The 26750-nt window shown below is 39.4% G+C and overlaps 2 protein-coding genes across 4 annotated transcripts in view; one reads left to right on the plus strand and one right to left on the minus strand.

The window, feature by feature from the left end:
- ZNF365 (zinc finger protein 365) overlaps positions 1-26750 on the plus strand; it is an 83524-nt gene that overhangs the window by 29059 nt on the left and 27715 nt on the right. The window lies entirely within an intron of this gene.
- RTKN2 (rhotekin 2) overlaps positions 1-26750 on the minus strand; it is a 139166-nt gene that overhangs the window by 14290 nt on the left and 98126 nt on the right. The window contains exons 3-10 of the mRNA XM_051617115.1: positions 17099-17298; positions 15037-15095; positions 11001-11054; positions 9970-10087; positions 8212-8412; positions 3459-3553; positions 1918-2024; positions 778-909 (exon numbers count right to left, since the gene is read on the minus strand). Of these exons, the coding sequence (XP_051473075.1) occupies positions 778-909; positions 1918-2024; positions 3459-3553; positions 8212-8412; positions 9970-10087; positions 11001-11054; positions 15037-15095; positions 17099-17259 (927 nt within the window). The 5' untranslated portion in view covers positions 17260-17298. The remainder of the gene's footprint in view (positions 1-777; positions 910-1917; positions 2025-3458; positions 3554-8211; positions 8413-9969; positions 10088-11000; positions 11055-15036; positions 15096-17098; positions 17299-26750) is intronic.

Here is a 26750-nt window from a genome sequence, read left to right on the forward strand (position 1 = left end):
CTGTTCAGCTTTACGTGACGTTAACTCCTCATGACTGCACCAGAAAGTTTCTGAAAGCATCTCTTCATTCTAAAGCTCACCATTCTACAAGGTCCTTCCAATAACATTCCTAAATCGAACACTTAAAGATTTACTTAAGTACTTAAAGTTTCTTTAACCAAATAGTAAGTAACATGTTAATTTCAAATTTTGGACCCAGCCTTTCCAATCAGGGTATGAAAAACAGCAACAATGTCATTCTAGGGAACAGAACTTCTGAAGTTATTGTGCCCTGTACAAAACCAGTATTAAGAAAAGCAGCTTATTTTAAGGCACTAAAGTATTTTGAACAATTTTCCAGCTCTCCTTCTAATTAAGACTGTGGCCAAATAACATACAATAACAAAAAAGCTTTTGTTAAAATTCCACCTTGCTGAGGACAAAAGTCTGCTAGAGCATTGCTAAGGATTTGTAGGCAATATGTTTCCAAGGGCTCTTATTGAATAGTCATATAACAAGTTATCCCTTTTCCTAAAGAAAAACATCTTCCTTTTTACCTCTGTGTTGACCAGTCTAATGCAATAGAAGGAACTGAGCTAAGAAACGTAGTGCTCTTGCTAAAAAATTCAGCAATTGCAAATTTTATGGAAGCATAACCCACCCATACACTACCCATAAAGCACACTGCAATCCAGCAGCTTGGAGCACAAATTACTGTAGGTATGTCTTGAAACAAAAATGACCTTCCACAAAATAAACAAAAACCCAAACTAAAAACCCTCATAGAGCCAGTTTTACCTTGTTGATGGAAACTGTCAAGGCTGGCTCCAGTTTAGCCTCAATTTCTTCTGGCGAGTAATAGCAGAAGAGCTTGCCCCCTCTTAGTATGCAGTACAGCCTCCTCCAGCTAGTCAGACTTCCTACCGTTTGCTAAGGGAAAGAAAAGTCAGAAATTGCCAAACGTAAACTAGAAATTAGGAGTATATTACAAGGTATACACAGATCAGCCCTGTGGGATCAAAACTTAGCCACACTGAATTATTTCCTAAAACAAAGACTTTCTGTTGCAGAACATTTCAGTCACTGATTTTTGAAATGTTGGGAATACTTTAAATGTCTTTTGGTTTTTACAGTTTTTACAGATTTATTGCCATGTGACACAAACAATCAGAATCTGTGGGTTCACACAGAATGCAATCTAGGTTTCTACTGTAAAAAAGAAACCACCTTTTTAGCTACAGTAATTACACAATAAAAGAAATACAGAGAGTATCTCACTTCAGAAATGCAAGCTACATTCAAAAAATATCAAGCAAAGACATTTGTCTAGAATTCCCACTTTCTCAAATGAATTTTCTGAACAGCCTTCATAAATGCATTATAATTTCACAACCAGTTTAAGGAACATAATTCAGCACTTCTGACAAATAACCCAGCTCCTCTGGCCCTTTGCTATCACCTTCTTGTTTGCCTAGTTGTGCAATGAACCAAAATAGAGACGTAAACTGGGTTCACATGAATAATTTTTGATGGGGTAAGTTTAAATGTGGCTCGGTTGACCAGTCAAATTCACCATGCTGTGATATGAACTCTTGTGCTTGCTCACTGAGAGGCAGGTACAAGGATGAGAGCCACAGGATTATTAAGTGCTGCCATCAAGCACCAGCCTAAACTGATTCTGAAACAACTACACTTGACCTTTATGTAACAGCCTAAATAATTGTATTGATAAGCACACCAAGGAAACATTTATTTCTCAATGCTTAGCCACTGAAGATCCTGTTTGTGAGAAAGAATTTTCCCCTTCCTCTAGGTAGAACAGGTAGAAAATAACAGTTCTCAAGGAACCACTTCAAGTACAAGCAAATGTTTTAACAACTGATTCTTAGTGACAGCTATTACCAGAAGAGGATGTAAACACAAGCAAGGTCATCTTACCTGCTGATTAAGAAATCCTGCCATCATATCCCTAGCCATGCAGGATGGCTGAGCAACTAAACGGCAACACATGTTTCCATACAGGGGCAGCCAAAAAGAGGATTCCTCTAGGGGAAAAGACCAGGCAGAAGACAGACACTTAGCTCCAAACATGTGCCCTAAATAACTAGTACAGCTTTCTACATTCATTTTTACATTAGGATTGTGAATGTAAATATATTTTTTATATATATATATTTAAAGATACTTCATCCTGAAGGATTTTAATAAAACTGATTGAGCCTTCAGTAAGTTTTTTAATTAAAAAAAAAAATCCAAAATAATTTCAAGTAAAAACAGAGATACTGTTCTGTGAAACCAGAAAATAGTTCTAAATCTCGTTTCACAGCTAGAAACGTTTTGAAAGGTGAATATACTGGAAGTTACATAAGTGGTTTTCTTCATATTATTTTATTAAGGCTTAGAATTTGAATCTACTTCTATCTTCAGAATCATTAGAGCAGTTAGGATTCCAAGGAGTTTCTAATGAACTGCAATATCCCTCCCTGCTCAGCTGTTCTAGGAAATAGGCTCTCTCTTCTGTAATTAGAAACAGGTAATACAACATCTAATTGACATGACTCTCTCTTTGGTCATGTTTTAGAAACACTTGTAATGAACCAAAATATCCATGTACGTAATTTCTCAGCAGACTACGTTATGTAAATTAATGACAGAAAAAGAAATTTGAAGAAAGAGTACAAAGTACTAATAAAGAAAGGCTTAAATTATCAAAAATACTCCAAATTATTCATCCAGCCCTTCACGAAACAAATGGCCTATAAATCTTCAAATGTGTATTTATTCAGAATTAATGAATTGTAAATAACAAGATTCTCTTCGAGGTCAAGTTTATCTAAGTAAAAGATAAAGTTCCCAGAAGCTACAGTGAAATACAGTGACAGTCCAATGTCTTAAGGTTACAGTGAGATGGTGGCTTATGTACTTCTGCTACTGAAAATGGTACTTCTGCTACTTAAACGTCACCTTCAGTTGCAGCACCCTCATAGTCCATCTGTTAGCATCTAGGTTGACTGCTGCCAACTTGTGCTGTCCCAGAGCTGAAGTACAGGAACCAACACACACATGCAATGTCCTGGGGTAAATCTGGGCCTGAAACAACCTAACTGAACTGAAGCTATTTGTCTATTTTTCTTCTGACTACAAAGGAAAAAAGCTGTTCTCCATTCTGATTCCCTTCCTTGGCTGTGAGGAAGGGGAAATAATTTGTATGTAGCTACAACTCACATAAGGCTGAGATGCAAATGACAGAAAAAACTCCCCTAAGAATTACATTTTTATCTGGACTTAAAACTTTATTCAACTTACAGTTTACTCAGCTGTGTATAGATGCTTGTTTTAGAGCTGCTAAATATTTTATTAAAGTTGTTCTGTATTAAGTATCAAGAAAAATAATCTCTCTAAGCTCTTTAGTTTACGAGAGAGAAATGCAAAAAGTTACTGTTTTTTTATTTCCTTAAATTGGTACCATATGTACTTACCATTTCCAGTAACAGTAAGGTTGTGGGTCCTGAAGTTGTCCTCAGCACTTTCCAGTCCCAAAGTGGTATATGCCAGCAAGCTGTACTTTGCTCCACTAAGTGTGAAAAAAAAAGCACATTTAAGACATTTCTGCTTCATGTTGCTCAGGCTGTAATTAAAGGGGTCTTCCGCCCAAGGAATACATTTGGGAACAAGGAATACTGAGATGCCAGGCAGCATCTGTCAGGGACCACAGACTGCCACCCCTCAACTCTTCACACAGAATTCCTGTGTTTTTCCTTGTAAACCAACACTGCCCCACAATCCATTAATCTGCTTCCTATATCCTGATCTGCTGCCTCCACCCTGTGCACACCTCCTGTCTTCTCCCACCCTACCATTTCCAGGCCCTGCTGCCCAGGCCAGCATTGCAAGGCCCCATCAACTCAGCACCCTCTGGTCTCTCCACAGCCACCTCTCCTGGACCTGCCAGCCACGAGACTTCTGTGGACACTGCCTATGAGCCGGGCTCACATGTATTCGTGAGCCAGCCATTGCCAGCCCCAGGCATACGGGCTCTGTTTCCCAAGCTCTCTGTGCTCTGAGGATGCTAAAAGTATCTCCTGCCTCTAGTCAGCCAGCCAGTAACTTTTAATAGTTTTGCAGCTTTTATTCCTAGGCCTAATTCAACCAGATTTGACAAGAAGTTAAAAAATCACTATAGTTAATAGAACAACTGATGACATAAACTTTATCTGAAAATACAGGTTAAAACTTAGGCTTTATAATGCTCCTCCATGTTCCTGTGCTCTTTGTCTGTGTAGCCTACGCTTTTGAACAGTTGTTTATATATGTATTTTTAATAGTTTCCAATAGCTTATTTGCACACAGACAAGAATCTGTGCAGAAATCCTAGTCAGTATTGTAGCATAAAGGACTCTTTCACTTATTGTGCTTACAGGCTTCAGAATGTTATATCTTTGACTTGTATTTTGCCTAGCGATAAAAAAATAATAATAAAAAAAATCACATTTGCAGTTCAGCACAGTGCACGTGGAATGCAGTTCTTGGAATAAACTAGTTTAAGTTTGGTACATGTTTAACCTTTTCCCCCAAATACTCTTCAGACCAAGTAACAGATTTACAGCCCAGCAGTGCAGAAGCTAACGGCAGTTTAAACAAAGTTCAAAAGACAGCAAATCCCCCAAAATCACTAGCTACTCTCCCGAACAGGACCTAGCAAAAGAACCTTAAAATATCTTCAGTACAGCATAAGATGCTTAGTGGTGTTATAGGTGAGAAGATACTACTAAATTAAAAGCACTAAAAAATAGTTTTCTATCATAGTATTTGTCAAGTGCTGTTTTTCCAAATAGCACAGTGAGAACATAGGTAATAAAATCTCTGGCTCCACAGAGGAACAAGGCAGATGCCTACCTGTAGCAAGATTGTTAGCAGGGATGTCTGTTATACATCTATCTCACGGGAATAAAGAGTAAATTAAATACAAGATAAGATCCTGGGTGAAGAACCACTGCTGTGAAGTATTTCACCAATGCAACCTGAACAAAGACTCACCAGCATTTGTATAAATGCCCTGCTAGACTGTTCCCTAACAGAAGATTCTCCACTGATTGTATTTTGCCATGAAGTTGGACAATACATTTACCATTCCACTGAAACTGAACCAGGTTCAGTTTCTTCTCACAGATAAAACTTCTGTGCTGATTTTAGTTGCTTTTTTCTAAGCATGACTAATTACCACAACAACCTTGCCAAAAAAAATAGCTACTTCACTTTTAAAATATGCTTTCACAGAACATTTTCTTTCTAAAACATAACAGTCATTTCTTTCAGCCAGCTGCAATATAATTTAGAAAAGTTTTATCTGCAAGTGTTTTTCAAATTTAACTGGCTAATCAGGATTGTTGACTATGTTTTGCCTCTGCATTTCACAGAATTAGCTGTCTGCCATAAATGGCAGTTTCTTTGTATAACAAAGAATAATCTGCCTGCTGCATCTCATTCAGTACTTTGCATATCTGTAGTATTTTTCCATGTAATAAGTTTATTAAAAAAAAAAAAAAAAATCAGCTCATCTCCACAACATGCCTGTGGCAAAGGTTCATTGTTAAATCTGTTTACTGATCAGGAGACAGATGTACCAAAGTTGCCACACAGACACTGGCGTGGGAAGGTGTAACTGTATCACCCTTTCTATCGACACACATTAATTAATACATCTCAGATTCCAGAATCTGTTCCTGAATATTATTCCCAGTGTTACAAATCCCAACCTCAGTTCAGTCATCCAGATATACAGAGTGGAGGATTTGTGAGTAAAAAAAAATAAATAATATTAATAATGGGAGATAAAAACAGATCTGACATTTGGGTTCTAAAAAGAGCCCAACAGTAAAAAGAACTCATTAGACTAAGCAGTTGTAGCAAAATACCATTATGGATTTGCCAACTCAAACAGAGGACACGGAAGCCGTGCCTCCAGCCCACTGGAGGACAATACATTAAAGGCAGTAATAACAAGTCCATGTGGAGGCCAGTTCTGCCAGTGAATAAACATGCACTTCAGGGAGTCTCTCCAATGATGCTTCCCAAGAGCAATCTATTCACTCTGGAATTCAATAGTAGATCTGCACTAAACATCTTCCTTCTACAACAAATATAAAAACAACAAAAAAAACCCAATTAACAAAAAAACCCCACTACCCTAGAATAGAAAAATTAAACAGGCACATGTCTGTATATAAATGAAAAGAGGAATATTTGAGAAGAGCGAATATCAGTTAAACTGAAGTTAACCAACCTAAGCATGGCACTTTGTCATGAAGCTTTTGCAAGAAGTTGCACGGCTGACAGTTTCCTCACTAACCAGGGAGATTTGCAAGCCAAGAAGTTAGACACAGAGGGTCAGAGTTTTTGGAAACTGAAAACTTTGTCCCATGTGTGCTTTGAAAATAAAAAAGTCTGTACAACTGATATCTACAGAGAAAAGGTGCTCATATAGCAGAAAGTCTCCCTTTTTGTTGCATTTTAATTTCACCTACTGGACTGGTAAAACCCTTTGGGAATACTGGAAAGATCTCCTGTAATCTTGCAATCCCTCTTCCCCTATAAGGGTTACATACCAAGGCCTTACTCATATAAAGCCTAATGGAAGCCTATAAAAAATAAATTCACTATTTTTGCCTATAACAACCTATTTCTTTCCAAGAATCTTTTTTTAATCACCTAGCAACACCATCGATAAACATATCACTGTTCATTTACCTCTGCTAAGAATGTAACAGTCACTGTGAGATTATTATTTACTGCAGAAACAACAAACTTAAAGGCGGAGGAAAGCAAAATACAATTACAATTGAGAAACCAAAAGCAAAACCCAAGGGAGGAGGCAGCTGTTTAGATTGTCTGCTGAAGATTCTTCCTTAAAAGACAGGCAATCTATATTCAAGTTGGTATGGCCAGCAAATAAACTAGTGGTTTTATCTGAAGCCAACTGTATCTAATGACTGTGTAATCACCCTGCTAGAGCTTGGGAAAGCACAGGCACCTGAGATGACACAGAGTGAAAATACATGGTCATGAGGTAGAATACACTGGAAAGTTAGTGACAAAATTGGCTTCACTCCGTGGGTAAGATCTCTTGGCTGTGTCTTTTTGATTGAAACAGTACTATCAGTATACAGTAGTATCAGTTTGACACAGACACAACATGCTTGAATGTTTCCTTTTAAAATCCAGGCAAATATACGAAGCTAGACTAACATTGCACTCAATGTCTGGTAAGAATTAGGCATTGATTCTTTACTGTTCAACTGCAAAAAAAAAGTAATTTATTGAAAAAATTGCTTTTTGATTATTTTTTTTTTTAACAAAAAATCATTATTAGTATTTACAGTTTAGGTACCTGGCCTGAATAAATCCCAATGAAATTAAAGTAGCTGGTAAATATTAGTAGGCAGTTACCTTAATTAGAAAATGCATTAAAGACTTAAGACCATTTTTAAAAGGAAACAGGTAAATTACTGGGAACAGCACTTATTTCTATGAAGACTGAAAACCAGTAAGTAATTTTAAAATGTTCTGTGCTGAAGTCAATTAAGAAAACTCCTGTTAAGCAGCTTGTAGCTGTAAAGTGGCTTTTGACAGTTCAGAGTTTCACTGAAAAGCCAGCAAGTTGGAATGGCCCCGTGTGCACAGCACATGCCCCAGGCACAGAAAACAGCTTTGCTGGGGGCAGGGTGCCAGAGAGCTTTCTCCTGTCTACATATCACACTTTCTTATTTCACACAACTTGTAACTTTTAGACATGTCTACCTGTCTGTCAAGTATGAGCCAAACTGGTTAGGTGCAAAAATAATATGGGGAAGGGAGGAAATGGGAAAGGGAGAAGGAGAGGTAGATGGACAGAGGGGACTGATCACACAAGCTTGATTTCCTCCTGAGATCAAACTAAAAGTATTATAAAGTTTGCAACCAACAGTGGATTTACCAGCTAGCTTGCTGTATAGCAGAAAGACACAGCCTACTCGTGTGTTTCAAGATCAGAACCAGGCCCCAAGGCTGAGCAACATGGTTGAATTCACACCTACCTTCTCATTTCCTATTTAAAATGTAATTATTTTTTTTTAACATTCAGGCAAGTACAGAAATACTCACTTTCTTGACAATTTTCCAAAACTTTACAATAGATTTGACTTATTTCTATTTTAAAAATGATAAAACAAGAGTATCAATATAAATATGGCTTACTGGATGACTGGGTCAGGAGGCAAAAGGGATTCAGTGCTGTCTTCTTCCAGAGCAGCTTTGAGTTTCTTCCCTGTAGCTTTGCTAAGGGATGTTTTAAGCTTCTTTGCTAGTTTCTTAGGAGTGTTTGTTGCATATAAAGACTCCTCTGTACAGCAACTATACACTTCAACCTTCACCTGGAAATCTGGTCTTGCTTCATCACTGAAGGGGGGAGGAGAAAATTTCAAAGCATTTGTTAATACACTGAGTATGCAGCCAAGGAATCCTGTTGCTACTATATGTATTAAATAACATATAGGCTAATCAAGGGAAGCAATGTCATCAGATTCAGGCAAAGACATACATTAATATGGAATTAGAGAGTAGAGTACACAGCAGTTAACAGTGCTGAAGTCATGAGATGGATGTTATAATTAACCATAAACAACTGCAAACAGGAAATTCAATGTTTAGGTTAAAAACTGAAAAAAACCCAACTGCTGTTATGGAAATAGGCAAAACATTCAAACACACTTCAATCTGCCCTCTACTGTTATGTGAAAATCACACAATGGAAAACCCATCCGTGCTTATGGCCTGAAATCAGATTGAACTGTTCAAAGATACCTTAGTTACACCTCATCCCCGTCACTCTGCTGAAAACATCCTCTCACTTCCAGCCACCAAAATCTGTCATTCATAACTCAACTGCCCGTGTTCTGTCCCCAGCCAGCGCTTTCTCTGCTTTCAGTTCTACCCATTCTCACATTCTCAAGCTTAGTCACCAAGCCAGATGCCTGACCTCATCTTTCAGTTACAAATCATGGCATTACACACATGCCCAGAACAAAATCATCCCAAATGCTCTTATTAAACATCTATCTTTATCTCGGAGGATACAAGGCAGGTGACAGTGCCTTTTCTGCTTTTGTTGCAGTCTTTCACAGAAAACTATGATGGTCAAGAGTCACATCTTTGCCCCCATTCCTAAGTTGAACAGGTGGTTGAGTGTTTAAAATCTAATTTAAAGACTTAGTCTCTCTCAAGCACTCAGTTTTCAGGATCTTGATTCTAAGTTTTCAGTAGTTCTAGTTTTCCAGTCAGTCTTTCTCAGGAAACTGGATCTAAATTGCTAATACAAAAAAAAAAAGCAGAGAAGAAAAAAAAAATAACTAAGTGCCTCTCAGAACTCTCTTTAAAATTATAAAGCAAATAAAAAGTATATGAGAACACCTTTCTACTTTTTTCCAGGTTACCTTTAAAGATAAGTGAATAATTTCCTGTCTAGTATTGTTCAACTATAAGGACTATGGCTGCAGCACATGCTCACAGAAGTGTAACAAAACATGAGGTGTGGAAAGGATGTCTGGTTTTAAGAGAACTGCGTCTCAGGAGCACATCAAAAGAGACCATAGCCTGCTGTAGAGAACAATACTTAGAACACCGGGTGCAACACTCATGCTTTCAGGTTTTAGTATTCATTTAATTCAATCCTTGAGATACAAGTTCGTTTATCTTTTTACATAAAGAAAAATGCTTCAGCATGGCAAAAATAAAAATAAGTTCTAGTAGCACATCTACAACCAGCATCATTTTGTACATAAAAACGGACTTTCCAGACATGGGGATCCACCATCCACGGAAATTAACAGGACCCTCAATTCCTTTGCCCACAGTCAAACTTAGTGTATCTCAGCCAACCTTACTCACAATCATATCCACTTTCAAATGAAAATAGCAATATTTGCATGTCATTCAAGAGAAAGAAATGATACTCACAATATGGTCACATGTTCAAAGCAAATATCTGTCACTGCTTTATCCACCACGGCCACCTCTGTATCAAAAACCTCAGCTCCCATTCGGAATAAACAAAACACCGCATAGCGCTGTGATTCTGGAGAGAGCCAGAGAAGTGTTTTATTAGCCATATTCCACATCATGATACCAAGTGCTTCCAGTAAACTAAAGCAGAAGAAAGGGTCACTAAGATCTCTAAGGAACTGCCCTCAAATTCTTCTCACCACAAATTTTGTATTGTAGGACTTTATGATAATTAAACTATCAAAGCTGCTCTACAGGTAGAACAACATTTGCAGAGGGAGAAGTGCCTACCTCTGTTCCACTGTTGTTGTTTTTTCCTGATAATCAGGGTAGTTTGTGCTAGCAACTTCAGAAATGTTAGTAAAAATGTTATTTTGTTTTAATAAAACTGATTTTAAGCAAAAAAAAACAAATACTTGATCCAAAGCCTGTACCATTTTATGGAAGTATTATACAGGATTAAACTATTTTGCCACGCTTAGCCCCTCTGACCCCATTGAAAATCAAAGTGAAATCAATGTCAGGTGACAGCTGGAACAGATTTCGGGTTAATCTCCATGACACAGCAAAATGCATGTACTTGAAGACTATCCAATAATCCACTCAACACCAACAGGCAACTTTCATTTAAATTTCTCACTGGGAACAGCTTCTCTCAAGCGTGGACAAGACATAGAACAACATACTTAATAAAAAATGTCTCAGCTATCCATTTAATAACAGCAATTTTCTGTTACTTCCTCTGGAATTTCTCCTCAGAAGGACAGAAGAGAGACTAGGGTTTAAAAGTACAGAACTATGGGACTTTCAACTAACTCCATGTGCTACAACCAACAACTTCAAGTTAAGAGCAACTACAAAACACAGACAGTAAAATATGGACCTACTGAAAGGTCAGAGAAGGGGCTGAAATGAGTATTGGCTTCCCCACCCAGTTTAAATTTACAGGCATAAGCAGTTGCTTATCACAGTAGCTCGTTACATACTTTCTTTACTGCTGAAGTGATCAGAGTCTTTCCACATTAAAGGTATTCGAATATCTAAAGGGAAGAAAAAAGTACAGAAATTTAAGTTCTAGCCAGTACTGTAGATCTGTGATCAAAACAGATTTTTAAAAGTTTATTGTTTCTTTTCCTGATGTTCTGGAGGTAACACAACCTTCTACCCAATGAATAGCATAACTATTTCAATTTTATTATCCATATCAAAAGAAATTTCATCTATTAGTTCAATATGAAGTGTCATTTTCTTTTATAAATTATGCTAGGATAAAGAATATTTTAAATCTCATCGGAAAGTATCTGAAATAACATTTCAGAGTGGCTTTGTAACATAGTTCCAAATGGTATTCTCAGAACTCAGAGGTTCTGAGCCTATTATTATGCACAGACATAAACTGAAACCCTGCTTCCCTTGTGCTGGAAATCACTCATCCAACTGCAAGAAGAAAAACTTCCTGTTTTAATGGAAATGACTGGAATACTTATACTGCAAGTACTTAAGCCTTGTTTTGCTAACCACAGAAAAAATACCACTTGCAATCACATTCCCAGTTAGAATTGTCTTAGTTGGCATAAAAATTTTAGAAATCTGTATTTTTTTAAAAAACTTGAAAATACACTTCTACATCAGAGCTGCAGTAGAGAAGCAATTATAGAACCATTGAGTCATGCCTGTCATTTTAATGTTAGGAGAGTATTCCACAAATTTTCCAATTCATCTACCCAATCCAACACAGTGCTGAGTGACATTTTCCTCTAGTTTCAAGGACTCAAGTTCAAGCATCACGTTTCTTATTAGTCCCTTGTTAAAAGACAAATGCAGTAGAGGCTTTAGAAATCCAAAGGTGGTTTATTAAGTACAACACAGTGTTATATAAATGTATATGCAATATATTAAGTGACACATGATGGCAGCAGTGAACAGCACTCGCTCAACTTTTTTTTTATTAAAATCTTCAATATTGTTACAAAGGAGCATTGCTGACTCCAGTGCTGATCTTCTTACAAGGCTGATGGAAAAATCCATGTATCCTATGCCAAGATGCAAAACAGCAATGGTAGTTTGACAACAGACTGTCATGTATTCCAACAGGGTTTTATACACAAAACTCAATTATTTAAGTGAAATTCCATATAGTCATTCTGCTTTAGAAGTTATATTAAATAAAAAAAAATTAAGTTAATTTTATTATGTTATAGCACATCTTACTTTACATGCTCTTTCTATCTTGAAACTTGCGAATTCATCTCTTTTAAGTGTTTGTGAAAACTAATGGATTTTCAACAGTGAACTGCCAGTACACAGCTTTGGACTGCCACAGCTTCCAAAAAATCAATAAGTCACCACGTTCTGAAACTGCCTTTCACTTGATGTATTTGCACAGCAAGCATTGCTAAAAATAGTTATGTTTTTTAAATAAGGAAACAGAAACAGTTTCAGCAAAACAGTTACAGAAGTCACTTTTGAACTTTAAATATATATATACACATTTCTCTGTCAGAGACAAAGCCCAGAATGTTTATTTCCTAAAAGACATATACAAACATGGGAAAATGGTTACAATAAAAGCTTTTTTTCATCTTTAATCACTGCAGACTCTGAGTGACAATTTTCATGCACTCAATAGGTCTTGTTAACAATCCGAGTACTAGATTAAAGATTACTTACATATGCCACTTTCAATATCCTGCTAGCTGAAAAAATTACACCTTAGAAAACTTTCAGGATACAGATAGTCAATCGTTTGAAAAAGTTTAACATGATACTTGTAAATCAGTTTTCAACTAACTCTTGGGTTGAAAGAGCTGCCTTTTATCCAAAACAAAGTGTAATTTTCACACACCTCCATTTCAGTTACCATTAGCTCTGGATTCAAATGGGACACATTCAAGCACTACTATTAATTAGCTTTAAAGCCAACGTTTTCTTTCTAAAATTACTTTAAATTATGATCATGCTTTTTGATCAACATTTAATTTATTGACTTCTGACAAAATAATGGATTGATAAGATCAATTACACAATTTATGCACACACATGGGCAATAAGTAACTGTGAAAATCTGGGGATTAAGGAAGGCACTCCCCACACAGTATCTGACATTCAGTTGCTTTCTGTAGGAGTACATTCCTCAGCATTCCTGCATAGCTCTTCCTGAACTTTTGGTGTTGTCACATGATCATACTATTTTTGGTAATAGTCTGAGCTTCTGGCACGTACTAACCGTATGATACACTAATTCATTTGTTGGTGGGTGGATTACTTCCCCCTAAAAAAATCCAATCTACGTCTTCAATTCTGAAATTACACGCCCCGTCATGTAAGCAACACATACAGAGCAACTCTTCCTGCATGTCCGCTGAGGGTCTGCATCTAAGAGAGGAGATATGATGTGTGCCCAATGTGCTATGCAAGGACTGGGAGGGAAGAATAATGGGATGTTACAGAAGTGAACATATTGCAGCTGTGGAAGCAGACACAACCTGATTTGGCATGCAAAATGGACACAGGGTAATGGGTCAGAGGACAACACAAGGAGGAACCAGAGAAGCATGTGTCAAAGTCATCTCAGGATCTCCTAGACACGCCTCCTGTCCAGAGGCTCCTGCCCTTGCCAAGCACAAAAATAGCCTGTCCCCACAATTACCTCTCATGTACCCCAGTCTTCTGCTTCTCAGGCACACAGCGTGGAAAATAAGGAATTAATAATAGGTGATCTATAGAAAGCATCAATCTCTCAGCAAGGCCAAGAAGAAATCTGGGCTCTCCTGCTGTAAACTGGGCCTGGCCCGGCTTCCTGACACAAGTATCTGAAGCAGGGCGAGGCACGGCAGCGTCCCCACACGCACAGACTGGAGTTCAGCAGGAGGCAGCTAATGCCTCTCCACCTACACCATGTTTGAGGGTAGTAACCTCCTGTTCAAGACACACCATTTTAGGAGCAGGACAGAACCATTAACAGATGGCATGTCATAGGAAGTGGTGGATTTCACCTTTCTGTTCCCTTTTTCCATCAAAATACCATCGCTACATGTTTCATATTCTAAACAATTTTTTCGTACTCAAAATTGAGTTCTTACACAATCATGATTTTTCCAAAAATAACAAAAGCATACTGTGTGATCCTAAAGTCTTCACTGCAGATAACTGTAAATCCGAAGAAAGGTGCAACCACAGCACAGACAGGCAAACAGATGCTTTCATCCAACTGCCATAAGGAGGAAAAACAGACACATTCTGCAAACAGCTGTGTTGGCAGAAAACACTATTGAACCATGTGCTCATCACTCTTCTCCTAGTAGAAGTTACCTTGCTTAAAGATATGTCAAAATATGCAGAATTAACTTTAACAGCTTAAGTAGTGAGTTCTTCTACACTACTTTATTTTTAACAAGACAAGTCAGGGAGCACACACAGATCTGTTAGCAAAGCCAGCAGAACAGCCAGGATGAACAACTACAGGAATGCTGAACAACGTGACATCCACTCTTGGCACAGGCAAAGATGATGATACATGCACAGTGCTGAGGTTTGAGAACAGGCTAGGAAAATAGTGTACCAGCCTGCTGGAAATCACTGTTAAATACGGTTTGCATTGAAGCCGTACCACTGTATTTTACAGCAGTAATGTAACCTGCATTAAATAATATTTACATACGAGCTCTAATTCTGCACTCCGTTTGTTAGACGTATCCCATATGATCAAAGTTTGTCTTTGTGGGGAGAAAAGGTTATCAGCACATTTCTACTTATTTACTTGAAATGTATTCAGTGCTCAGTGACAACTAGAAATAAGTACCTCCCACTGTGAAAGGCCCAGAAAGTAAAATGGGAATACTAGGTAGGATCTGCAAAAGCACGTGTGTGACTTAAAAGCACAAATCCCCTTGAAGCACAAAGGATTTATGCCCCTGAACCACATACACACTTTAAAAATACCACCTTGTTTGAATTATTTGTATTACAAGATACTGTCCAGCCAACTAGCTCATATAATCAAGTGACTACCCAGCCACCTACCTGATATAGCAACCTTTGCTCTGCATGCCACTCGGTCTTTTGTCCCATTTACTGAAGACCTGCCAAAAAGAAGAGTAGAAAAATGAAGTCTGAGAGCTGTGCATTTAAACTTCTAAAACTCAATCCTTTAAACATTAAAAAGCATCAGGATTTTCCTATTAAAACTTTTTTGAAATACTTTTCTTTAAAGTTAAATCTGGTATCTCTGGTTTAAGATATGAGTCATTAGATTCTTGAGGATAATCTGGAAGGAAGGTACACCATAAATTTTCTTAATTCCCTAGAAGGTTTTTCTCCAAAGCTTATTTAACCTGGGTATTAGAAGACAAGTAGATTCATCTTCTTTGTCTTTTCCAGCTCTAATAGAATCACACACGTTATCAATTTTTTCCCCCTCTGTACACATCAGTGAATAAGCAACTTACTCTATCAGTTCTGTTATTTGTTAGAGAATTGCCTCCTCCTCTATAAACAGAGACCAATTACAAAATGTTGCAGTGTCAATATTGTGATTTTACATGCAGGCAGAGAGTTTGCTAAGTAGCCAGAGTGTCAGCTTTAAATTGAATCAAAGCAATCTGTGATAATAAGTAACAATAGAGTGCTCTCTTTATGTCTCCCATTGCTCCTAACTCCTAACCAAATAAGGTGAAAGTAAAATTTCTAGCTGCTACCAATATCCTGACTTCCAGAGGCAGTGATAATATCTTCAGAACAAACAGATTACAGACCTAGGTAACAAGGAATAGGAACAAAATACACTTGAAAATTCACTTTTCTCTCTAAGCCATCATCATTTTATCTGGATTAAGCTTAAACCATATTCCAGTCTTGAGCAAACACTGGAAAAAGAACTGCAAATGCATCAAAGATGTGACCTACATGGTAGAGAAGTAACTCTATGGCATGCATCTCTTCTGCTGACCTCCACTGACAATTCAAAGGACCCCTAAGGTAGAACTCTAAGCACACACAACAGACACAAATCAAGTAAATAATATAGCTGTTCAGATCCAACTCCAAGTTATCTCTGCCCTGTTCTGGACATGTACCATCACCATTCTGTGGTCACTGACATCAAGAGTTGAGTAAATCAGCATATATACACACTTCATACAATTCCATCATTAAAAACATAAATAAAAGATGAATGAGCATAAAGGTCTTCATCGTAGTAGGAAAAAACAATACAGCTGCAATAAATGCAGAGTATCACAAGCTATAAGTGCTAGCATTCAAACTCAGCTTTCAATATAATAGTTAATACAGTCAGAAAATGCAGTTATTTCCTTCAATAGATTTGTCCTATAAGTTGACATTTCTGAAAGCAAAAAGTAGCAGGACTGTTTCTACAGGTACAATTAACTGGAGCTAAGTGTGTACTCAAAGAGTTTCTATGCTAAATTGCAATACAGTATTTCATTAAAGCAATAGTGTCTCTGCATCATGATTCTCAACATTGCAGCCAAAATACTCTATTAGGCAAAAAATTGTAACATTGTTCAAATAAAACACACATACTTCAGCTGATTCAAGAGTTACAACGCTAGAATATTTTCAACTAAAGTGATTTTTCTTCATATTTATTGTGGTCTTTATTACTTTTCTGTAGTTAACAGAAGTCGCCAGCAGAGGGTACCAATTAACCACGAAAATTCCATCATTAAAAGGGATCTTTATAACAAGAGAAAGGCTGAAAAGTAGATAGAGGTGTTTTCCAGCTTTGATAGTTTTGGTTTGTTCCTTCAGATTTGGTTAGGTATCTTTTTGTGTGTTAAAGGCAATCAAGAAAATGTGTTCTGTTACCTGATGTTCAGATGCTGAATTATAGTTCAATGTCAATAATAAGATCTACCCAGAAAAATTACTTGTATTTAATTTTCTAAAGTAAAAAGAAGATGGTGCAATTGTTGTATAATGTTTTAAGGTTGCAGTAATGTATATTTGTATGAGGTAAGACAGAAGGAGGGGTTTAAATCCACTTTTCCTAGAGGTTGCTAAGAATTAACATAAGCAAAAGCCCTTTTCATAATGCTCCGTTTGAATTGGAGCTGTTACTCACTGTTCTTGGGTCCTGCAGGAGATGGGCTCTTCTCTTTGGTTTTGTAGCTCTCTCCTGTAGGCGTGTATCCGAGCATTGCAAACCATCAGGTTTTTAACTGCTTGCAAGAGCTGCTCCTTCTGTGTGCTCACTGCAAGCAGCTTACAGATACCTTCTCGCATGCGGATTTCAAAGTTGATCTTCTCTTGGATGTCGCTTTCCTAGATATGCAAAAAACGAAACAACAGACTAAACAAAAACCCAACTAACAATATCCTGAATTTTTAACAAGCTCTACTTATTTCACAGTTGGGATGGAAGATTCTAGGTTTTAAAATGATGGTTCTCTCTTCAGAAACAAAAGAATAAATCACAGGATGTAACAGATTCACTACAACTTATACTTGCAAATTCCAAAACAGGTAGTTATATTAACTCACTGTAGTATCTGAAAGTTACTAAAAATTTATGTACCTTTATTTGTCGTTCATTGGATAACAAAATATAGTCCCCTCATAGGGTCACTGAGAGGCCTAAATAAACAAAGCTTATGAACTGTCATCCCACTTTTTACAGTGATCCTTACTAATAAACACTAAACGCAGAAAAATATTTCAGATATTTTAAATCAGAAATTCAATTTCATTACTTCTTTGGCCATCTGAAAAGTTTAAAAAAATGTGGTTTTTTTCACTTCTGGTTGCTGTAAAATTCAGGTAACACCAGAAGTGAAAAAAGGACAATATCCCAATACTTGACTGTTTCAGACCATGAACTGTGGCAGCTTCAACAACACGCAAGGACCATACCTTGTCTGATGGCACAGGCATGTTCATTTCTCATTCAAAAGTATGAAATCAGATAGACCTGCCTATCAAATCACTGGGGGTTTTTTTTCGAAGTGGGGTTTTTTTTCAGGTATTATAAAAACTTCTGGGAAGTCAACTATTTTCCTACCTACTTTCAGAGAAAAGAAACATTTATAAATGTGTATTATTCCTCTCTTCCCATTTCAATAAGGTCAATCCACACCAAGCCAGAAGACAATTAAGGTGAAGGATGTCAGTTTGCTGTCTCCTGAAGGCATGCTAGATGCCACTGATAAATCTGATACTCCTTTCCTAGTTAAGTGGCCATCCCTGGCCAAACCTAGTATTTCTGACACAGAAAAAACAGTGTTGCCACTGTATTGCAGGGCTGCCTTGCAAACACATTGCAAATCAGTGATGAGTGAAGATTTTTCAACAAGTGTCCCAAATACCTCTGCATACATAAGCATCACGACAGTTTTCAGTTTGATAGTACATGTGAACTCAAAACTGCTTTGGGGATGGATCAACGAGCAATTGACTGAAACTCATGGTACAATAATTGGAATTTACAAGTTTGCTATTTCAGCTGGTAGAAAAGTACTGGCAACTGCTCTGCCTCAAGCCTCGAAACAGGATAGAGCTAAGAAGGAGCTAGTTTCCCAGCAACTCAAATACCTCAGAAATCTAGAGCCCATGAAAGGAGCAATGCAGACCATTTTCTTCTTGGGGCTCACTCTGTAATTAGCTGCCTTCGATACGAGGAAGTGACCCTTCCTAGCAGTCATAAGACGCAGGTAGAAGCTCACTACGTAGTAAATCACACAGTGACAACACAGATGTGGATTAGACATCACCATGAAGGAGGACACTGATAAAGTCCAGAGGACTCTCCAGGAACAAAGATGTTTCAATCTGAAAAACTTTTGGGACATGTACAGGTTACCATGATGCCAGCCCTCTGGCACCAGTGTGTTGTTAGGTGGTAAACAGCTCCCAAAGCTGACTGCAGAGAAGTTTTCCATAGAAGTTCTGCTAGTATCACCAACAGTGAATATACAAAGGCCTGCAACCCAGTATGACACCAATTGACTACCCCAGTTTCCCCCCTTGTGGATGCTATCTAAAGTTTCAACCCCAACCATTGCACGTCTGCATCCCCAGCACCTGCTTCTCTAGCCACTCCTTTTCTCAGCTCTCATCCCAGAAGGAAAGCAGCAGCAAATAGCTTTCATCTACCTTCTTTTATTCTGAGTCAAATTTTACACCGCTAAGAAAAGCTAAGCAAGGCCCATTCCTGCCCCTAAGAAATAATTACTCATTCTTTGAAACTAAGATGTCATGGAATTGTCAGAGTTGGAAGGGACCTCTGGAGATCATCTAGCCCAACTCCCCTGCTAAAGCAGGATCACCTAGAGCACATTACTCAGGACTGCACCCAGGTGTGTCTTGAATATCTCCAGAGATGTTCTGCTGTTACAAAGCTGATTTTCATCTCAGAAGAGTGAAATAGTACCTCCCCCTAACAATTCCCTGGCTAACGGGCTCCTGCACTGACCCAGCACAAACCACAGCTCCTCTCTGGGTCTATCACATGGTACATAACTATGGTGAGGAAATAAACTCTCCTAGCCTGGGACATGTACACATCAGGACTGTCAGTATTACAAAAAGGATTTAGTCCATGCTACATCTCAGCCAGGCTCACCTAAAATATTCTGGATTAGCATTAAATTATTGTTAGCTTAAACACTTAATAGCTGAAATAACTGCACAACATAAATCTCATCTGAAGAAATGACTTAGCAGCCTGCTTTGGAATGCATGAAGTTTTCACGTCTAGCAAAAAAACACTGGTCAGCTTCTCTCTTTTTTTTTTTTTTTTTTTTTTTTTTTTCAGCAGTTCCTGCTAAAAATACAAGCACACCATCTGGACTTGGGGGAGTGACACAGCACTGTTTTGCCATATGCTGTCTACTAATGCACTGTTTCCCTCGTGTTCTCCATCTTCCCCACCAGTGGGGGCATAACCCAGACACAATTACTAACACCTGCTGGGATTTTCAGCCCCATACTCAGAAACTGCCTAAGCAATACTTCCAGAAAGAGTTTTTTTAAATTCCTCCCTTAAGTACATCTGTATGAAATTTTAAAGGATTTCTAGTTTTACATAGGTGATGGAGTCACGAAACAAACAAGCAAACAAAAAAATCCAACAACAGCTAATAAAAATTATATGGATACTGCTGAAGGCAGGACAGATTGAAGTTTTACTTTATTTAACTGATACCTTAAATACAGGCTTTCAGAATCTTATTCCAAGGTACACTCTGATTTATTACCACAGAGGCTTAAATCTAAACCCCATAGGTTTACTAGATTTATTTAAATTCAGGCTGCAAGTATTCTTCAAAAACAGAGGCCATGAAGTCAGCTCCTAGCTCAGGGACTTTCCTAGCCAGCCACAGGAACAGTATCTGTTGTAGTTGACAAGAGGAGCTTTACAGACACAGCCCAGTTCAGCTAATTCAGGTTTTTAAGCGACTTGAGGTTTACAAAAGCCTGAAAGTCAATAGGAAAAGCTTCAAGAGCTAGAAAGGCTCAACCTCACGCTCCGAGGCCCCAAAGAGGGTGAGCAGGGACCTGAACCCCCCGAGCTGCATCACCGGCTGTCCCGGCCCCATCAAGCCCCGCCGCGGGGCCGCACAGGGGCCCTTCTCCGGCCCCTCAGCCCGGACCGGCACGCCGAGCCCAAGGGCAGCGCCGGCTCCCGCCCGCCAAGGGCCGCCCCACCGCCTCCGGGGCTGGTCGGCCCGAGTCCTTGACGGGCCGGCACCGTCCCCGCCGCCGCCCCCGCCCACAGCTCACCGGCTCCCCGCCGCCCCCCGGTCCCCGCCGCGGCCGCATCCTCCTCCTCGGCGCCGCCGTTCAAAACTCCCGCCCCTCGCAACGGCCGCCGCGGCCCCGCCCCGCCGACGGCCCGGGGGAGTCGCGGGCTTCGGTCCGCCGGGCGGCAGCAGTGCCAGCCCGCCCTGTGCCCCGGCCCTGTGCCCCGGGGCAGCGCCGGCACCGCTCCCCCTCGGGAGTGGCACACGGGCCGTTTGCTGCCGGCTTCGCAACTCTGGCTGTCCTAGGCAGAGGCACCCAAGTGGTGTCATCCATCCATCCATCCATCGTCCCTGATTTCCTGCCTGTCCTCTCTCAACGCCTGCTTGGCGGGCGGTGGTCGCAAGCACAGCCCCTCACTGCTTCGCACGGGGTTGTCAACATTTGCCAGAAGTAAAATGTGCTGGAAGGAGTGAGATGGACAGCGTTGCTAACAGCTTTGGACAGACAGGAGTCTCCTGGCTAACATACACTTCTTTAAAAGAAAATACAGGTAGAAGGAAAAATGGGCAAAGCTTTGTTGCTTCATCAGGATTTCACATGGGTGCTCAGCAGTTCTGTTTGCCCCGACATGTGCCACCAGGGCACAAGGAAATCTTCAAGGAAAATCCTGAACTTCCAGACTAAAGGTATTTATTCCTCAGTGGAAGGCAGAGGACAGGGAATTCTGCTTCCCTCCAAAGTGTTCAAGTTTCACCTCGAGGCAGAGACAGCAGCAGCAGCCATTCTGCAGTGCCTGTCTCCATCTTGGGCCACCTTTGTGAGGGTAGGGAGGCATTCAGATATTCATCAAATAACTTCATATCATCCTGAAGTCTACTGCATACCATTAGCAGGACACATGCCATGACCGGGAAGCCCTAGCCTAGGTTATATAGACACTACAGCTTTTCCCATTTTTAGATACTCCCCACTGCTCTTTAGCTACTGCAACTTTCTCAAAAAAACTCCTTCTGGACTTCTTACAGCAGAGGGATCCCATCAGGGAACCAAAAGGCTTTTGTTTAATCAAGGTATGATCCTTACAAGCAGCATATGGACAGCCAAGATATCTAAGGGTGGGTTTGAGGGAGATCAAAAGGAAAGTCTCCATGTGATCCTTGTGCTTCATGCATCCCAGAGGAAGCCTCGCATTCCTCTCTCTGCTGCTGAGTTCAGGATTTCAGACACATCAATTGAGACCCATCAAAAGAGGGGAAAAAGAGATACCAAAACAGAGTGCCCTTTTGTTTCATGGCAAGACATATCTCTTAAGGTGTGGTCTGGCCTCTCCTGAATCAATCAGGGATGGGATTTGAGCCTCAAAAATCTCCAAGTCATTTTTGGGGCTACAGCAGAAAACTAAAAACAAGAACATGTCTTGGAAAGACCAGTCTTTAAAATTAAACCAAACAAGTGAAAGTTTCAAGTTAGCTGAACTGTATTATTGTCAAATCAATGCTTGACCAAAATAAGTGAGAAGGAGCTCCAGTCTCAACAAATACCAATGGCTGAAACCCTTTGATGAGTTTTCTGTAAACTATGGGAGCAGCTGGAAAGGACAGCCTTTACTATAAAGATAAACAATCTTTACTACAGATAACTAAGGAAAGAACAACTGTAATTCTGCCTTACCAATATTCATTCACCGACTCACAAGATAAGGTGCTACCACAGAAAACTAATACAAGATGTAAAATAGACACACTGAAACGCTTTCCACCCAGCATGATCCCGAGCAGTTCAGCACTCCAGATTAGATGTTAGAGCAACCCCCACTGGTTCAAGTTTTCCAAAAACACTCCCTGTGAGACTACCAACAACAGCTGTCCTGGGTGTGCACCAAAGGGGTTTTGTTGCTAGATGGATGCATTAAAAATCACTGCAAGAGGACAAGTTATGGCCGAACCTATTTCAGACAATCAGCATCTCTAAAGTCATTTTTGCTGATGGTGTAGACAGCTCCCAAGAACCTGTGGCTGCTTTCCAAGAATTTTAGATGCTAATTAGCATGGTTTTGCAGCACAGTCTGTTCAGCAAATCCCAGTCTTAATAAGTACCAAAATGTGACTACTAATAGCATAAACACCCCATGCCTGCAGCCCTCACATGTTCCTACTGACATTGACTGGAATTGGAACCCTTAAGAAATCGGTGGGAGTTAAATTTGTAGGACTCAACCCTAATTAACGTGAATAGTATCTTCTCAAGCTCAGTGCATATCTTCTCTGGTTCAAATGCCCCGTTTTCCACTACGTTAGAAACCTATCACTGCAAACTCTGGCCTTTCACGCTTTTGCACCTGCTTTGGTTCTCTTTCACATTCACTTCGCAGAGACATTAGGTTTTTCTCTTTTTATAAAATCAAGCTTCATAATTCCATCGATCTGTTAGTTGCTTAATTAAAAACCCTAAACATTTCACTAAACCTGTAGTCCTTTCTCTTAAGGGAACACGCAATCAAAGCTTTAAATGGCATTTCTGCAGGTGTTGTATGAGGCGAGATGTTCTCTCCATGCTCCAGCTATGCTGCCCTGCTGCTGCAGAACAACACATACTAACTTGGAATGAAGAATGCTCTGTGCCTCTTCATTGATGGCAAAGAAACCCAAGGCACAACCTCCAAAACAAGGAAAATCCTGCAGTCACTGCTGCACTAGTACAGAAAAGTCAGAAGGGGGTAGGGTGAATTAAATAAGGGTCTGTATCCTGCCTTCTGGGGTTGCTTAAGTGAATTTTTTTTTTTCAGATGAATCACACCTTCACACCATCCTTTTATTTGCCACTCTTATTTGCATTGCAAAGCATTTGGCTTCCTTCTAGTATCAGGGAAACTGGATAGCAAAGGTAGAGATCATTGCCTGTCTAAATCAGCGTTCTGCCTGAATGTTACATCAGCATATTATTTTAAATGTTAGGCCCATCATTTTGGTTTAGCATGTACAAGATGTCTACACCTACTCTTGACAGCACTGCAGTATTTTTCTTAATTTCTTAGTTCCTACAGCTTGCTACACCTACTCCTTGAATATCATCAGAGTGTGCCAGTAGGAATCTATTAAATTCCAATTCAGATTTCTCCTAAACGGAAATCTATGAAGGTTTGTACTGGATGCATGGAAAATAATTTGCAAGGTTTTTAATAACTGATGTCTACCTATTTATTATTAAACTGAAAAGCGAACTGTTGCCTCTGATTGAGTGCCACTGACCTTCATTACCATGACACATGACCACAACAGACTGGTTAAATGGGCAGAGACTCTGGAATATAGGGTGTTTCTCTGAATGATTACTGAAGCCAGGCCCAAGTAAAAAGGCCACATTGTTAGCCTGGGTAACTCCTTTCTTCACTTCAGCCTGCTCAGGTCAGTTGATGTCTTAATATTCACTTCACTGGGCTGAAGGTCAACATGAAGTCCTACATAACAAATTAATTATAGGTAATTACTGTCATGCACATCTGCTCCAGTTTTAACTAGATATGGTACAACTTAATCTTCTAGCCAACGATAGTGAGCTAAAGCCTAACCCTACCAAGGTGAAAGCCATAGCAAAAGAAAAGCTTGTAGGTTCTATTTTACCTAACTGGGCAGTCTGAAGTACTTATCTCCTCTAAGGTAGTTGTGGAGTCAGACAATTCAGATGTCATCCTCAAACGTGCAGGTGCCTAAATTAGCTAGGATGCATCAGCCTTACCCTTCCTCTGATAATGAGACACAGAGGCCACAATAGCTTAAACACACTGTTTACTTCAGGTGTTCTCAGATTAGTTTTACCCTAAAAGCTTGCTCATCTTCTGCTCAGTGTTTTTAATATTCTGCAGTCCTCCTTCAGCTGCTCTAGTGCTCCAAATGGCACTGGGGCTACATCTCCATGTGATGCTTTCCTAGAATATTTATGGCACCATTAACAAAACACTGATACAGGTGCTTCAATGAACTATTCTGTTGATAGTGTCATATTCCTGTAGGATTTCTAAAATAAACAGTGAAGGCTGAAAAAGCACAATTAATTATTTTTCCTTTTCCAGAGAAGAGTCCACAAACTGGCTCTGCCCAGTACTCCTGATGTCAATCCCATCTTGAAATGCCTCCAGATTAAATTGGTGTAGCCTCTCTAAAGTACCTATCTAAACGGAGTCAATGCACTCAAAATAAATTTCATAACAGAAATATTAAATTTCAAAAAAATCCATCCCCATGTGACTTTGGAAAACAATTTTTGAGCTCAAACCTGAAAACCTTAAAAATCAAACAATGCGTGACTTGAATCTGCAGCTTGATGATCCTGTGTGTCTTAAAGTTGCTCATGCATAGGACAAGATGCTAAGAGTGGTTAACTGAGGTAGACCACTGGTTTTGAGGCCAATTCACAACTTGAAGCCACTGTGGTCCCCACAAAGGTATGGATTGAACCCCATCAGAAGTATCCTGTTGGATAAAGATCCTCACAGGTGATTGGTGGCTTCACTAGATTTCCTCCAGTTAGGAAGGCACTTAACACGAACACAGGGTGTCTAACAAAGCATGAGTTTTGCAGCCTTTCCCTAAGTTTAGAAATGCATATGATCTCTCTTTTATATCTGATTTCCTATCTCCACAGCATTTGAAGGAACAAAACTGCCTTTATTCCTTTTGCCACCAAAGTTGGTTCAAGTTGGCAACTTGGATCCATTGCTAATAGGGGGACATTTACACACAGAGAGAGTAATGATATCTATACAAAAATTATACTCCTCTGTGACCCAGAGGTCCTTTCAATATTGAAAGGTTGTTCAGTATGAATAGGATTTCTTAGAGGATTTACACTGTCACTCCAGCTGATAGCTTATGTCAGGATTTCTCTGTTGGGTCCTGTTTCATTTCTTATGCATGTACTGGAGGTGGCATTTGATGTATAAAATACCCAGTCTAAGACAGATACATGCAAATGTTTACTGGTGAAGTCACCATTTTGTGTCACAGGAGAATCTAACTGGTCTTTTATGGTTTTTCCTAATTGATCTTGCACAGGCAAGTGAAAAGTCACTGTATCATTCAAATGGTTGCCATTTTGAATTTGAAAGAGGGAATAAGTGCACTGACAATATCACAAATGTAAAGATAAACTCCTATAAGAGAAAATAATGATGGAAAATCACTTTCCTTTTGATGGCCAGAGAACTGCCATCTGCTGGGAGAGCAGATGTGAGCCCACTTCCGGTAGAAATTTCCAGTGAAAAAGAGAAGACTCTTCAGTTACCTCTCAGGGTGATCATCAGATTTCCTGTTCAAAGGTGAATACAGGTTGGGTAACTGTTGATGGTCTCTTTTTTTTTTTTTTTTTTTTTTCTTTTTCCCCCCCACAATTTAGACTATCTCTGCAGAAGACCATACTTGGCAAATGGTCTTTGCCTGAAGTGAGTTTGTAGTCTGGTCTTATTTTTCCCAAGTGGAAATTTTTTTCTTTTTAGGGAGAGAAAAATGTCCCAGATGTGTGGTCTTGAGCCTGAGCAACATAAGGCACCCTCTGGGCAGCCACACGTGTTCCAGTTCCCCCTGCATTGCAGGATCACTACAGAAGTAAACAGTGACTGTCCCTTACCAACAGACATTTTGAGATGACAGTTGTCATCCCAAATAACTGAGGCACAAAACTCATGACTCGTAAGACTAGTGAACCAAACACTATTTCTTCACATTTCACACACTTTGGGGATTGTTTTGATCCTGCCACAGGGAGATTATTTAAAGGGGCATGGGGAGGAATCTGTAGTTTACTGGAAACTCACTTTGCCCTCAGAAATGTTTCTCATCAATAAGCACTTGGTTTGTTTCAACAGTTTTCCCAGTTACACTTAGAGCTATAACTGTCTATAGCTCTGTAGTTCTTCCTGCCTTGCCAAAAAGTGATGGTTTTTCTGCATTTTTCTAAGTCCTTAGCTGGGAACCAGCTGCATAAATGGGCATTTTTCATAAAGATTAGGCCAAGAGAGAGAGCTAAAACAAGAAGGATTA

Source organism: Apus apus, chromosome 4 (genome assembly GCF_020740795.1).
Source record: "Apus apus isolate bApuApu2 chromosome 4, bApuApu2.pri.cur, whole genome shotgun sequence".
NCBI classification, from domain to species: domain Eukaryota; kingdom Metazoa; phylum Chordata; class Aves; order Apodiformes; family Apodidae; genus Apus; species Apus apus.